At 51.4% G+C, this 15657-nt stretch overlaps 1 protein-coding gene across 1 annotated transcript; it reads right to left on the bottom strand.

Moving 5' to 3' along the window:
• Positions 1–665: 665 nt before the first annotated feature.
• LOC100285517 (uncharacterized) lies at positions 666–7455 on the bottom strand. The gene is made up of 11 exons (NM_001279566.2): positions 7063–7455; positions 4537–4623; positions 4274–4380; positions 3123–3239; positions 2954–3050; positions 2051–2124; positions 1856–1909; positions 1649–1753; positions 1506–1564; positions 1213–1423; positions 666–1086 (listed from the first exon to the last, which is right to left on the bottom strand). Exons 1-11 carry the CDS (start codon positions 7073–7075, stop codon positions 1027–1029), a joined length of 984 nt encoding a protein of 327 aa, NP_001266495.2. The 5' UTR covers positions 7076–7455; the 3' UTR covers positions 666–1026.
• Positions 7456–15657: the final 8202 nt, after the last annotated feature.

Below are 15657 nucleotides of genomic sequence, written 5' to 3'. Positions count from 1 at the left end.
GGACCCCACATGTCATTAACTCATGTGGACCCACATGTAAGTGAGATAGTAATGGTATGGATCCAAAGTGGTGATCTTTTAATGGTATGGATCCAAATTTCCCTTTAAATTAATAAAATTTTACTGTATGGGCCTCCTCTACGGTATTTTAAAAAAAAATACATTGATGTAGGTGTAGGTTGACTATAAATACTATATAATGAAACACCGTGGTAGATAAAAACTAATTATCAACATCTATAGCTGCTGTGGTGATTGATATAGACCTGAAGGATGGAATCTAGCTTCTGTACCCAAATTAAGCTCAAGTAACTAGGTAGATGCATAGGATTGTCGTTGCCAGTTATAGGAGACAAATTAACACAGCAAAGTATACTTAACGTGCTGTTACTTGAATATATACCGGTCATTTGAATGTACTAGAACTAATAGTTAGTTACTAAAATTAGCTAAATATATCTAAATGGTCTAACTAATAATTCAGTTATTAGTTACTTTTAGCAAATTAGCTAATAGTTATCTAGCTATTTATTAACTAGCTAATTCTACTAATATTTTTAGCCAACTACCTATCAGCGCTAGTACATTTAAACACCACCCCTAGTACTCGAGTAGCTAAACGTCAGTGTCGTTCCAAAAAAAACGAAGCACGGTGCCAAGGTTTAACTGTACAATACGAAAATACATACAGACTAAAAAGTTCGCAACGATAGACTGCTTGTTTCTATAATAATACAGACCCACATTACTTCAGGAGGGTAGCTCTACTTTTTTTGATAGTGAGTTTCCTCCCACACCATTTTCAAGCACCAACAATAATAAAACCTGTTTCCAGGTATCAACAAACATAATGTCATACAACAGCATGCGACCAACCGAAAAGTGTAAACAAAACAACACTGTATTTACACATTTGCTCTAGCAAGGGATCTGAGAGGGAAGGAGATCGTTGGCCATCATCATTTTAACCTGTAACATGACCACCCATCATCTCATTCTCCAATGGCCATCGTCGTCATGAAGAGCTCACCCAGGGACGTAGTAGTCCATCTTCTCCACGGGGAGGTTTAACACCGAAGTATCAGCCTGAATAATTTACTCACTTTAGTTAATTAATCATACTACGCTCGGCATAAAAATTTGAACTACAAGTTGCAGTTAACCATCCCTCCAACACGGTTGGCCACAGCGAACTAGACAAAAATAATGTACCTCCTCAAACGGAACAAACACAAAGGGTGACAAACCCCTGCTGTGGGAAACGGCAGGCACATCCGGGTCATGCGTCTCATCCTCCTCCCAGCCCTCAACGAGTTCTAGTATGCTTCCTTTCCAGTTTTGCAGCTCAGTTGCATTCACTCCGGTGGTTAGAATCTTCAGTACATCCAACCTGTTATTTGCACCAACTGTGGTGCCCCTAAGCCTGCAGAATGTTGGCACAAATTTCAGAGGCTAGGTACCGGCAAAAATCATCAAAACCCGGGCAACAATTTCATACAAAATACCTAAGGTGCATCCTGACAAGCGTGTACCGATGCCCTGGGTACAGGAGAGCCATTTCTATCTGCATGCCACAAAGAGTAGCTCATATTAGGAAGAATGTGAAAGGCAACTGAAGAAAGAATAAGTCAGCCTGCTGGACTCTCACCTGGCCATCCTCTGACAGCACGTAGTCACCTTTAAATACACAATCAGCCTTTGATGCCCGGAAATGCATGCACTTAACAGCGTCTTTAACTTTATCTGGAGAGATCTGGTAATTCACAGGGATGAAAGAAAAAAAAAGGATAAATGGAGCGAGTGAGAAATATGCTCTTGAGTGATAGATGAGTACATGGGAGTTGTGAATAGGGACCTTATAGAGAAACTTCCCGCTCGGGAAAAATCTTAAGTAACGGTAGTAGCAAACCTGAACATAAATTAATACCAACAATTTTGTAAAATTTAGAACATCAAATCAATAAGATAACAGATAATAACATGTTCATAATGATCAGGATTTGTAAATGTGTCACGAGGAGTTGCAAAAAACTAAACAGTGCCACCATACCACATTGACAGTTTTCTTGAATTGCCATTCTGTAACTCCAGTATGAATGTATGTGTTCCTGCTCACATAGAGACCTGAATAAGCAACAAATATAAAAAGTCAGTGCAAATATAACACAGCCAGAATACTGAAGGCTCTAACAAATAGTATCAATTATACAATAATAGCAAAACAGCAAATTAGGAATTAAGTCAAGAGCTTTCAGACGGTTTTCAAATAGAAAATTAGTATTTACCGGAGGACTATCTCCAGGAATTGCAATGGGATGAGCTCTGCACCTAAAACCAAACTAACAATTCCAGCATGCCTTCATTTTAACACACAATTGAGTCCAAGGAGCATGGCTACTGGCTTACTGCAGATCTATAGATCATACTGATAGCTCTATGTTCTATACTTGTATGTAATATCCATGATGCATCAGATCTGTGTGCGCGCTATGCAAACTAAATTGGGCACACTAGAACTAAGTGCCAAATCACAGATTCACAGCTGTGTATCCACTTATATATGAGATTTTGATTTATGTTCACAGCCCTATTTAGAAAAAAAAACATTGTAAATAACTTTTCTAATAATCATTCAGTCACTGGCATGGTGATCACTTTACAGATGAAATCATAAGGCAGAACTTGACAAGGCTAAAAAAGATTCAAAATCCACAAATATTCTTATCTAATTGTAGAAATGCAAAACATTCTTATCTAATTGTAGAAATATGCTTTCGGTAATGTACTACTACCTCTGTTACAGATTGTAAGTCATTTTGGCTGTTCTAGATACATAGTTTTTACTATGTGCATATACATAGCGCATATCTAGGTGCATAGCAGAAACTATGTATCTATATAGTTTGGAATGGAGGGAATACATTGTATGATATAAGGCTTCTTGAATATTTACCATCAATTCGGATTCTTGGTCTCTGTAGCCACATTCTCCTCCAAGAGGAATCATACAACGACCGAACCATCATGTAGTTTGCCTCCATTCCACTCCTCTTCACAACATAAAATTGGATGCTTGAGAACATAAGAACATGAAACTGAATAACAAAATCAAATACACTAACCTGCCAAGTTTTCAAGCATGCAGCACGCCACAAAGTAGGATTGCGTGCAGTATATTTCCACTTGCGGCAGACACATGCAGCCCTCCCTAAAGTATATGGGCTCATTCTTGTAAAAATCTGTTGAAAAAAAAGGGCTTAAAACACTTGAGGAAAGCAGTATTGCACTGATCACTGATTTCTTTTCATGATGAAGTCATGATGGGATGAGGCACATGGGTGAAACATGAGTTATGCCTTATCTAGTTAGTAGTTAGCAAGAAAAGGAAAAAAAACCATTTTACTCCCCTAAAGTTCCACTAGAGTCCGTTTAGCAATCTAAATTATTGTTTGCTCTACTGAACCTCCTTAGACTACAATAAGGGCACCACTCTTACGTTGGTTTTACTAAGCAGTTCTGATGATCTCAAAGACTGTTGCCATGTATGGTGTCACATCCCCATTTCATATATTGCACCCTCCAACCCGCTTCCTCTTGTAGGTAAGATCAGAATCCAAACATTACCACTAATAGGATGCATGGAGTTATGTGCAGATTGCATGAAGCATTGCATTTTCGTATCTAGAAATGATTATTAAAGCCCCTTAATGGTCTGGATGTGCATCATGACATTGCTTCCTGTCTGCATATCATATGGTGGAATCCATGGGCTCATAGAAATACTTGGAGAGCACCACAGCAGCCACGTGATGGCACAAAGTAACACCACTGGGATGAGCAATTGGGTACGTAGTTGCAACAGAGGGATCAGGTGGGGAGAGAGAATGAGGAACCAGATGTTAGAGCCACACAACCTTCTGCGTTATCAAAATAGTTTAATAAAACCAGCATAGTGAGAAGTGGCTGATCTGAGCCCTTATTATAATCTCAAGGGATTAAGTAAACCAAACAATAGTTTAAGAGGCAAAGTGGACTCTCAGGATACTTGAGTGACAGAATGGACCTTTTACAAGACATGTATTATGGATCAATCAAGTTTCAAGTATATTAGTTAGTTCTTCTCCATGATGATTCAATAATACAATGATATATACAGAGATACCTAGCAGGAAATACACATGGAATGGACATAAGTGGAGAAAAAATCAGTAAAATTTTTTCCACATATGTTAAGAAAATGAAATAAATGCTGCTCACTTCATATAACCATCACCTCGAGCATTAGTTCATCAGGTAGGCAATGATGAATGAGCGCTGGATCAGGTTTGTAGCTCAAACTGCTGAATGGTGGCACAGGCTGAACTCTTATTCCATATAATTCTGTTAAGGAATTAGATAACAAAAGAAAAAAAACAGGTTAATCTATGTAGCACTAAAGAAGCTAATGTTCAATAGTCATTCTTCAATTAAAATAAAAAGGTGACACACAGCCAGTTCAATACTTCAATTCAAGAGACAACTTCATGTTATACTTACTCAGCCAGGGTCTATCTGTTGCAATGTATCGCATGCTTAAAAAATGATCAAATGAGTTTATGTCAGGACGAATATCAACAGAGATATCTGCATGAGAAGACATTATTATATCAGTATATATCACGTAAAAACAATCCAGAAACAAGACATAGCAACACGAATATACAACATCCTGCAGACATGTAACTCTTGATGCAAAATATTCCTTAGCGACAATTAATGATGGGCATATGACTACGGTTACGCGAAAGGGCCACTAGCGTGATGGTTAAGGCTTTCGAGTAGCACATCCAGGTCCCAGATTCGATCTCCCTCGAGGGCGAATTTCGGGCTTGGTTAAAAAAAATCCTCTCGCCGTGCCCCGCCCGCTCTTGGGGATCAGACTCCTGCGCGCCACCCACCGGCTGGGCCATTGCAGAGTGGACAGTTGATCGGCCTGTTAGTGATGGGGGGCCAGGGTTTGAGGGTTTTCTCGACCGGGACCATGTTTCTGTCTCTTCTTAATATAATACCGGGAGGGCGGTCTTTCCCTCCCCGGCCGAGTTTTTATATGACTACGCTTACAAGGAAAGTTCAGTGAGACTGCATCCCCTTTATATATACACACATGGCATATCTCACAGAAATAGCCTTTGCCATGCTCTAGCATAGCACAATTCAAAACAAGATTGTTAGGATCGGATAGAATTAGGATGCGAACTGTGGTCAAGGACTCAAGGATCAACCATAAAAAAGCCTTAACTCCCTCATAATTTATCACGATCAAATCATTCCAAAAGTCATATATATCCATTATTATTTAGGATCGGAATCCTATGCAAGATCTTACCGATATGGGATTATATGAAACTTCTATGTAGGATAGGGTGCTATACAATTTCGGATGCATGGTGGGTTCAGTATCGTTTTGGCTTGATAGATCATAGTATAAGGTTCTAGGATCCACATTGATATACCTAACAACCTTGATCCTAAATGAAGAATTAGGATAGCAGTTTATCGCCTCAAATAACAGCACTAAGGTAGCACACTTAGTTAGAGGATTCCATTGACACATGTACCTGAGGGAGTTGTTTTTCCGTATTTCTATAGTCCCTGATACAGGATACAACTTACAACTACTGATGACGATCTCTGTAGTGAAAGAGCCTCTAGCTGAGTTGGTTAGGTGGTCTGAGTAGCACTCATCAGGTCTTGGGTTCAACTCCCCGTATGAGCGAATTTCAGTGGTTAAAAAAATCCCCAGGTCGTTGTCGTTCTCACATGGGCTATGGTGCCGCTGTGTATGGATTGGGTAGAGGTCCGGGTTTTTCTCGACCTGTGTGAAGTCTTCTTCTTAATACAATGCCTGGGGTTGTCTTACCCCCCCAGTGTTATTAAAACTACGTTTAAACGATGTTTAAACTACGTTTAAATGTCAAAACTTTAATTAGAGATTGAAACCGCGTTTTGGCGTTCTAAACTGTAAAACACAGTGTTTTATGCATTTTAGACCGGTTAGCTACTTTTGGGCTCAGTCTATTAGTTACTTTTGAGGTTCAATCCAGCTCATGGGTGAAGTTTTGGTAAGCCACTAACCTCTCTATTTTGGTATTTAACTTCATATTATTGTCTGAAATAATGATGTATTGGTATTTTTCCTGTGTTGTTTAAAACTACGTTTAAACTTTGTTTAAACGTTTAAAAGTCAAAATTCACCCATGAGCGTTCCAACTTTTTACCGTTTTAATAACCTTGTTACCCCCCCCCCCCCTACCCCCGCAGGTCGAGTTTTTTTTATGACGATCTCTATTATACCACATTGGGTCTCCATTAGAATCCTATAACCTTTGTAGTCTACTTCAATATCAAACAAACAATATAGTATTTCATGAACTGTTTGAGAAATGGGGGAAAAACATGTCTTTGCTATTTGGTGAGAGGATCGTCTTTCCTCAATTTTACTTGTTTTCTAACAGATTTGATACAAATCTCAAGTGTTGGCTGTCGCAGCTTGGTAGCACATTTGTTTTGGGTACAAAATGTCACAGGTTCAAATCCTGTCATCCCTACCTATTAATTCTCTCTTCGTTATGAGTAGGTAGTGGGGAGATCGATTAAAGTTGTTGTAGGTAATTACATGAGAGCAGTTAACAAGGCCCCTTGCAAACAGTTGGAATTTCCATGTGATCCACAACTTGGCTAGTTAATAAATATTCATTGCGTAAAAAATTAAGAACTATTGACAACTCCCCACAGAAGGTACTATCTTTGCCAAAGATAAAGATAAACAGACAGTCAGGGCATTTACTTGGCTCGAAAATAGAACATATATTTTTTGTTTTATTTGAACAACACCAGATCGCGAAAAAAAGGATTCCAATGAAATTGCACCATAACTCCATTCATTCTAAGCCACTTATGGATCACCTGATACCAAACCATTACATTCACAGGTAGACCCAGAGAAAATAATCGAATAAGTACTAGGTGGGAGAAAATGGAGGCTCTCTCCTATCAATCCCACAAATTAGCGCGGAGGATTACCTGAGGAAGCCATTAAGACCCAGAAACCTGGAGGATTTGCACTGAATCGACCAGGGGACGGCGGGTAGCTCGCGGCTACTGAGAGTAAATCCCCGTTCCCTTTTCCGATGCTTTCTCAGCGGCAAATCACGCGCCAGAAAAAATTCCGGACAGGCTCGATGGTCCCGAGCCAACCCCCACCTCGTGGCACGCCGCGCTTCGCTGGGTACGACCTAGGCCACCGCCCTCGCGCCCCGCCGGCGAGCAAGCGAGCAGCGCGTGGGACCGAGACGTGGACGGCCGCCGAGAGCGCGCTCGAGATGCGGCTGGGGAGCGAGGGGGAGAAACGAAACGGGAGTACGAAACGAGATTGTTCGAGGCGCGCAGGGTGCCACGGTTGCGGGTTGCGGCCTGCCGGCTGCTGAGTGCTGACGTAGCCGTCCCGCCCGCCTCAATTATCTGTGGACCGGGTCCCGCCCCGTGATCCAACGGACGGCGTGGCCCGCCTGCGAACGGACAGCATCGAGAGGCGTCAATTCCTCAATGGGTCAGCGGCACGGCATTTGCCATTTTTCTTTTTAAGGCTAGTTTCAAAATCTCGTTTTTTAAAATGATTTTATTTTACAAAGTTAAATGAAAATCATTAGGTAAAATAGAGTTACTAAACTAGTCATTATTCATTTTCCTTTTTCGGCTAGATAGGGCAGCATGGCGGTAACCTCCTGCGCGGCCTCGTCGCATCCGCGGCAGCGAACCCTAGCTCCGCCAGCTGCCGACCTGTCATGACTGAAGATGCAGCCTAAAGTGGATCTGTGGGAAATGGGAGTGGCACGAGAGGATGGTCGAATAAGGTCAGTCAGGCAATTTCTATTTCGCTATTATGGAGTTGGTAATCGAGTCTGTAATGGAGTTGTGGGCTGCTTAGGCCGTATTAGTGTCATCTTGGGTCGTAAATAATAGGTCAGGGGAGTTGATGGTGTGCCTATATATATTGTACTCGGCGTCTTGTGCCAGACATGCTGTCGGCGTTTCGAGACCGGGGGGTCCCTGGGCCGACGAGTGAAATGTCGCCGCGTGCCCCAGCCCAGATGGGTCGGCGCGAAGGGGGGAGAAAGGTGGCCGAAGACGGGCGTGAGAGAGGTGGAAATCCCGCGACCTTCGTGTTCGTCCCGCGCCCAGGTCGGGTGCGCTTGCAGTAGGGGGTTACAAGCGTCCACGCAGGAGAGGGAGCGAGCGGCCTCGCACGAGCGCCTGTCTCGTCCTCGTCCCCGCGCGGCCAACCCTCTGTAAGAGGGCCTGGTCCTTCCTTTTATAGGCGTAAGGAGAGGATCCAGGTGTACAATGGGGGGTGTAGCAAAGTGCTACGTGTCTAGCGGAGGAGAGCTAGCGCCCTAAGTACATGCCGTCGTGGCAGCCGGAGAGGTTTTGGCACCCGGTTCATGTGGTGTCGTGGCCGTCGGAGGAGCGTTGGAGCCTGGCGGAAGGACAGCTGTCGGGGCTGTCGAGTCCTTGCTGACGTCCTCTTGCTTCTATAAGGGGGCTGAGAGTCGCCGTCGTCACAGAGCGTGCGGGGCGCCATCATTGCCTATCTAGCGGAGCGAGCCAGATGGGACGCCGGTCTTGTTCCCCGTAGCCTGAGTCAGCTTGGGGTAGGGTAATGATGGCGCCTCCTGTCGACGTGGTCGGTCCGCGCCCTAGGTTGGGCGATGTGGAGGCTCCTCCGAGGTCGAGGTCGAGTCTGTCTTCCGCGGCCGTGGTCGAGTCCGAGCCCCTAGGTCGGGCGAGGCGGAGACCGTCGGCTGAGGCCAGGGCTGAGTCCGAGCCCTGGGGTCGGGCGAAGCGGAGTTCGTCGTCCTCTGGGGCTGAGCCCAAGTCCGAGCCCTGGGTCGGGCAGAGCGGAGTTCGCCGTCTTCCGGGGCCTAGCCCAAGTCCGAGCCCTGGGTCGGGCGGAGCGGAGTTCGCCGTCTTCTGGGGCTTAGCCCAAGTCCGAGCCCTGGGTCGGGTGGAGCGGAGTTCGCCGTCTTCAGGGGCTTAGCCCGAGTCCGAGCCCTGGGTCAGGCGGAGCGGTGTTCGCCGTCTTCCGGGGCTTAGCCCAAGTCCGAGCCCTGGGTCGGGCGGAGCGGTGTTCGCCGTCTTCCGGGGCTTATCCCGAGTCCGAGCCCTGGGTCGGGCGGAGCGGTGTTCGCCGTCTTCCGGGGCTTAGCCCGAGTCCGAGCCTTGGGTCGGGCGGAGCGGAGCTTCCTATGGTGCCTGAGGTCGGGCTTGACTGCATGTCAGCCTCACTCTGTCAAGTGGCGCTGCAGTCGGTGCGGCACAGGCGGCGCTGTCCTTCTGTCAGGTCGGTCAGTGGAGCGGCGATGTGACTGCGGTCACTTCGGCTCTGTCGACTGAAGGGCGCGCGTCAGGATAAAGGTGTCAGGCCACCTTTACATTAAATGCTCCTGCGATTTGGTCGGTCGGCGCGGCGATTTGGTCAGGGTTGCTTCTTGGCGAAGACAGGGCCTCGGGCAAGCAGGAAGTATGTTCGTCGCTAGAGGGGGGCCTCGGGCGAGACGGAGATCCTCCGGGGTCGGCTGCCCTTGCCCGAGGCTAGGCTCGGGCGAGGCGTGATCGAGTCCCTCGAATGGACCGATCCCTGACTTAATCGCACCCATCAGGCCTTTGCAGCTTTGTGCTGATGGGGGTTACCAGCTGAGAATTAGGAGACTTGAGGGTACCCCTAATTATGGTCCCCGACAGTAGCCCCCGAGCCTCGAAGGGAGTGTTAGCACTCGCTTGGAGGCTTTCGTCGCACTTTTTTGCAAGGGGACCAGCCTTTCTCGGTTGCGTTTTGTTCCGGTGGATGCGCGCGAGCGCACCCGCCGGGTGTAGCCCCCGAGGCCTCGGAGGAGTGGTTTGACTCCTCCGAGGTCTTAATGCCTTGCACAATGCTTTGGCTGGTCTGGTCGTTCCCGGGTGCACGGTCGGGTCCCAAGTTCTCGGGCTGGTATGTTGACGCTGTCAACGGTTTGGCCGGAGCCGGGTTTGCGAGAGCAGCCCCCGAGCCTCTGCACAGGGCGAGAGGACGGTCAGGGGCAGACTCGACTTTTTTACATACGCCCCTGCGTCGCCTTTCCGCAAGGAGGAGGGGGGAAAGCGCCATGTTGCCCTCGGAGGGCGCCGAACATGGTGTCTCCGGTGAGCTGCTGGCGGGTAATCCGAGCGGACGTCCGTGCCCCATTTGCTAGGGGTCGGCTAGAGGCCCAGAGGCGCGCCCAAAAGTACCTGCGGGTGATCTGCCGGACCCGGTCCCCTATCGACGGGGTCCGAGGGCTCGATGCCTCCCTCTGATGGGATTCCGTTACAAGATCATTCCCGCTGGTCTCAGAAATGTCCTAGGGTACCTCGGGAGCGTAGCCCGAGCCTTGGTTATGTATCGAACGTACCCATGGTCATCCCTCGCTCTGTGTCTAAGGCGGCTGTGAACCCTTCGAGGGCCAGCCTTCGAACCCCTGATCAGTAGTGGGCGCAGAGCCTGAGTAGCCTGAGGCGGTCGTTGAACCCTTCCGAGGGGCCGGCCTTCGAACCTCTGACCAGTAGTGGGCGTGGAGCCCACGCGCTCTGAGGCGGCTGTCGAACCCCTCCGAGGGGCCAGCCTTCGAACCTCTGATCAGTAGGGAGGCTCGGAGCCTGGTTCCTTCACGAAGAAGGATCCTTTTCGGGGTATCCCCCTTTCCCGGTCCCTGTTGTAAGAGAGAGAAAGAGGAAAAGGAAAAGGATACGAAATTGAACGACGTGGCGTACCTTTTTTGATGCGGTCATTATGGCGAAGGCGAAGCGTCGCTTGCTTCTCCTGCCAGAGGCGCCGCCTGTCCCGCCGCTGGGTTAATGCGACGGGGCGAGTGGTTCGCGAGGCGGTCGTTGCGCGTGCGCGAGCCGTTCGAGGAGCGGCCGTTTCGCTTTGGGTTTTTTGAATCCCGCGGCGGGTCCGGACGAAACGTTGAACGGGTCTCGTCCTGGCCTTTATATACTTGGAGGAGGGTCTGGCGATGGTTCTTTGCTCCGCTTCTCGCCTCCCCCTTAGGTTTTCGCAACCCGAGAGGTTTAGCCAGAGAAAAGGAAACCGCTCACCCAGTCTTTTCCGCCGCCACCCCTTTTGCTCGGTGATGGCCGACCGGGTGACCATCATCTCGCCGCGCGATCCATGGCCTTTCTCCACGGTCACGACGGGTGACCTGGAGGATCTTGTTGCTGAGGGTTTACTCCGCCCTCTCTCTGATGAGAGGCGGCCGGAGTGGATTCCCCCTGCGGGCGGAGCTGCTCCGTCCCCGCCGCCGGGGTACGTCGTGAGCTTTGTCTCCTTTCATGAGCGGGGATTCGGTGTGCCGGCGAGCCGCTTTATGCGGGCGATCCTGCACAACTATGGGGTGGAGTTGCACAACCTCAGCCCCAACTCTATCTCGCAAGCCGCCATCTTCGTAGCGGTGTGCGAAGGGTATTTGGGGATCGCCCCCCACTGGGACTTGTGGACTCATATCTTTTCTGCGGAGCTTTTTGCTTCGCCGACGGGGGAGAGAAGAGACCGCGCGGCAGTGTGGGCCGGCGGCTGCATCCTCCAGCTGAGGCAGTTGTGAGCATCGCTGTACATTCCTGCCATCCTTGCGTCCTCGAATAAAGGGTGGCAGCGCAGGTGGTTCTACCTCCGGAACGACGGCGAGATGCTCCCGCCGTTTTCCCAGCGAGTGGTTACCGTCGCCGCCGATGCTTGGCGCCACGGGACCCCGCACGACAGACAGAAGAACCTCGAGCCCCTTCTCAAGGCCCTGGAGGCGCTGCGGAAAGGGGGACTCACCGCCGCGGGAGTGATTGCCACCATCCACCGCCGGAGGGTGCTTCCCTTGGCGAAGCGGCGGTTGCCGCTTTGGGAGATGACACCGGAGGCTGACTTGGAGGGCTCGCGGATGTCCTCGGATCCTCTTCCCGTCGACGTTCTCCACGGGCGGGTGGCCGTCGCGCTGGGGAAACCGGACGCTAGCGCCCTTTCCCAGCCCTTGATGCGCCCCGACCAAGGGTGCGTGACTCTGGTGAGTGTCCGCTCCTTCCTTCTTCTTGCGTCGGGTTGCCCCTGGTTCTTACGGTCGGGATTTCCATCCGTCTCCAGGAGGTAGGGTGGCACAAGCCTTCCCTGCCATGGGTCCCAGAGGATGCGGTGGACCGAGCAGCGCGGCGGGTTGCCGCGGAGGAGAAGAAGAAAAAGAAGGACACGGAGAAGGCCCGGGCCCGCGAGCGGATGCGGGCTCGAGACGCCTTGGAAAAGCTCCGTCGTCGGCAGGAGAGGGAGGGGCTCCCGAGGGAGCCGTCGCCGGAAACGCCTGACGACGACGACGATGATGAAGATGATGACGAGGATGACGACATGGCCTCCCGCCTCGGCTTCAGCCCGGGCTTGAGGTTAGGCCAGGAGCCGTCAAGCCAGCCCCCGAGTGGGCTAGCGCTGTCAGTCCCCGGAGTCGGGACGCCGAGGTCCCGGCCCGAAGAGCGGGGGCAGACCGAGAGGGTACTTGACCCCTCGGCCGGGGGAGTTGAGGTGACCCCGGGGAGTCAGGCCGAGGCATCTGTTCCCCGAGAGTCGTCGCCCACGCCGGCAGCGCTGTAGTGCGACCCTCAGGTTGCCGTGGCAGTGCCTGGGCAGTCCGTCTCCTGGGCGTCCAGGGTGTCCGAAGCAAGGGTGGTGCCGAAGCTGCCGGCGAGGCAGACCTCGGCGGCGCCTTTGGGGGTCGAGATCCGAGAGACCTCCCCTCAGGCACGGTTGATCATGGCCCGGAGCGGGTAAGTATCTTGGAATGTCTTCGTCCTAGCTTTCCATTCGTATGTCCCGACCGCGACTTTTCTTTCCTCCTCAGCAAGCGAAGCCATGGCCTGACCGATCTGGCTCCCCGAAAGGCCCTTAAGACGGCGTCAGCTTCCGCAGCCGGTGCCGCTCCGGGCCTTGCTGTTCAGCTGACCTTCTCGCATGGCGCTCCACAACAGGGGGCTCAGGCGGCACCAGTCGCCGTGGAGCGAGTTCCCGAGGTCGGCTCTTCTGCCGAGGCGGCCATCGTGCTAGAGGAGGCGGCTGACGTGGACATGGCCCCGGCCCCACCGGACGTGCCGGCGGTGCTGGCACCTATTGCTACTGAAGCCGCTGCCGTCCCAGTCGGGGAGCGACCTGTTGCTGCCGACGCTGAGATGGCCGAGGCGTCGGCGCTCGGTGCCTCGGAGGAGGGGGTGTGGAAACGCGATCCGTCCCGCCGAGCGGCAGCCTTGTCGCTGTGCGGCAGAGCTTCGAGGGTCGGTGCCAGTTGCTCCGGTTCCGGACCCGTGAGGCCTCGGATCCCTTCTTCGTTCTTGACGATGAATGGGAGGAGCAGTCTTGGGACGAGCTCCGCGAGTGTGCCGAAGCAACGGTGGGGTCGCTCGGGTCGTCGCTGGAGGTTTTCTGCAGGGACGTCCCCAAAATCCTCTAGGTAATGGTTTCAGGCATACCTTTTTTTTTGACCAAGGCGTCTTTTGTGACGCCCCGCTTCCTTCCCTCAGGATCTGACGGATCTGAGCGCCGCCAAGTCGTCGTTCATCCGCCACGAGGTCGACGTCTGGGGCTCGCTGCGATCCCTGAGGACCTCGCTCGCCGGGGCTACTGCGCGCCTCTCTCAGCAGGGCGCCGAGGTGGCGGACCTTCGGTTGCTCTGCACCGATCTGAGAGCCGAGGCGGCAGCAGCACGCACAGAGGCTGCAGCGGCACACGTAGAGGTGCGACGACAGCAGCCGGAGTTCGACCAGGTCGCCAATGAGGGAGACCAATCTCGGGGCCGAGCTGCCAAGGCCGAAAGCCGGGCTGGAGCCCTTGCAGCCGACCTAGCCGTAGCCCAGGTTGCAGTCTCGGAGCAGCGTACCCGAGCCGGAGGTACGCCCTGGCCATTTTCGGTTTTCGTTTCAGCTTGTTTCCTCCGCTTGTGTTTGAGATCTTTCGTTCTGGCTGTTCGCAGAGCTCGAGTCCGCCCTTGATGAGTCCGCCAAGGCGCTTGCTGAGGCGCTTGCCGGGGCGGCTGAGCAGAGGGAGGCCGACCATGCGGCCATGTCCAAGGCCGGCTCGGACTTCTGCCGTGTCCTTGGCTTCGGCGACGTCCCTCAGGAAGCTCCCCTGAAAGTCGCCTGCAGGCCTTGGGCGATCATGTGCGCGGCAGACTCCGCGAGGCGCTACACCACGGCGTCAGGCGGGCCTTCGCCGTGCTCGCTTCCCACTATGTCGTGGACCTGGAGCGGGTCAGCGAGGGGTATTGCCTTCCTGACGAAGATGAAGCTGCCCTGGCAGAAGTCCAGAGGCTCGACGCGGCCGCCGCGGGTCCGAGCGCAGTGCTGGCGACCACCTTCGAGGCAGAGATCTTCCCGCCCGCGCCGTCGTCCGAAGCCGGGATGGACTTTGCCGAGGGCGGGGGCGAAGCCGAAGGCGCGCCTCCTTCCCCGGGCGACGCCTAACTCTGTCGGAGCAGTTTCTGTTGGATGCACGTGTGTCTTTTTGCGGCCACTGAGGCCTGAACACTTTATTATCGTTGCATAAAGTCATGCCCCTTTTCCTTTCATTTTGCGTGTCCGGCCCCGCCCGTCAGTAACTGGGTGGCTTCCCCAAGTAGGAGTCACTTTTCGTGGTGGGTGACGAGTGAGGTGTCCGTAACCCAGAGGCGTAGGAGTCCCTTGGCTCAGTCAGCCTTGCCACTTACATGCACCCGCGTTCGCTCCTTGGGGTCCTGCTTCCGACATAGCGAGGGGAACGCAAAAGCCTTTTCGATTGAAAATTTTGACGCAGAGGGGTTCCCCCCTTTTTAGCCCCCGAGGGAGGGTCGGGCTCTACCGAGGCAAGGCTGACCCTTCCTTGATGACTAAAACTTGCGTGGGAGCGAGGTATACGAACAACTTGAAAGCATCTTAAGGGTAGAGGCGACGTAGCTGTTAGACGTTCCAAGTGCTGGTGCAGACCTCGCCTTGACTGTCGGCCAGTTTGTTTGTTCCGGGCTTCAGAAATTTGGCGATGACGAGCGGCCCTTCCCAGGGGTGTGTGTAGCCCCCGGGGGTCTTCCGCAAGGGGTGGGTCTGCCTTGCGTAGAACTGACGCCCTTCGCGGGTGTGGACAATTCGGGTGGCGTCGGCCACCGCCGCCGGCCATTAGAAACCTTGTCGGAAGGCGTCTCCAACAAGGGCTCGGGGTGCTGCGCGATGGTCGCGAGCCCCCGAGTGCACCTTGAAAGTCGCCTAGAGGGGGGGTGGATAGGCGACACCTGTAAATTAAAACTTTATCCCCCAACTAGATCCCTTGATTAGTGGTTAGAACAAGATATACAAATATCGGAGAATAGAAACTAAGTTCTTGCTTGAAAAGGGTATTGCTAAATAATGCGGAAGTGATAAATCAATTCAACTAGTAAGTTATAGAATAACAAAGCAAGAAGCCTTAGATGAGAAGAGCACTAGGACAAGTTCTTTCTTGCAATGTGTTGCTTCACTAAATGGAAATTTAACTTGAAGCAACACCAAATGATATTAGCAAATAAAGGTGCAAGAAAAACTTAGAGCAAGGGAAAACAAACAAATCACAAGCAATAA

The sequence above is a fragment of the Zea mays genome, chromosome 10 (assembly GCF_902167145.1).
Source record: "Zea mays cultivar B73 chromosome 10, Zm-B73-REFERENCE-NAM-5.0, whole genome shotgun sequence".
In the NCBI taxonomy this organism is placed as follows: domain Eukaryota; kingdom Viridiplantae; phylum Streptophyta; class Magnoliopsida; order Poales; family Poaceae; genus Zea; species Zea mays.
The sequence above is the reverse complement of the archived record's forward strand: the minus strand, read 5'-3'. Positions and strand labels throughout refer to the sequence as shown.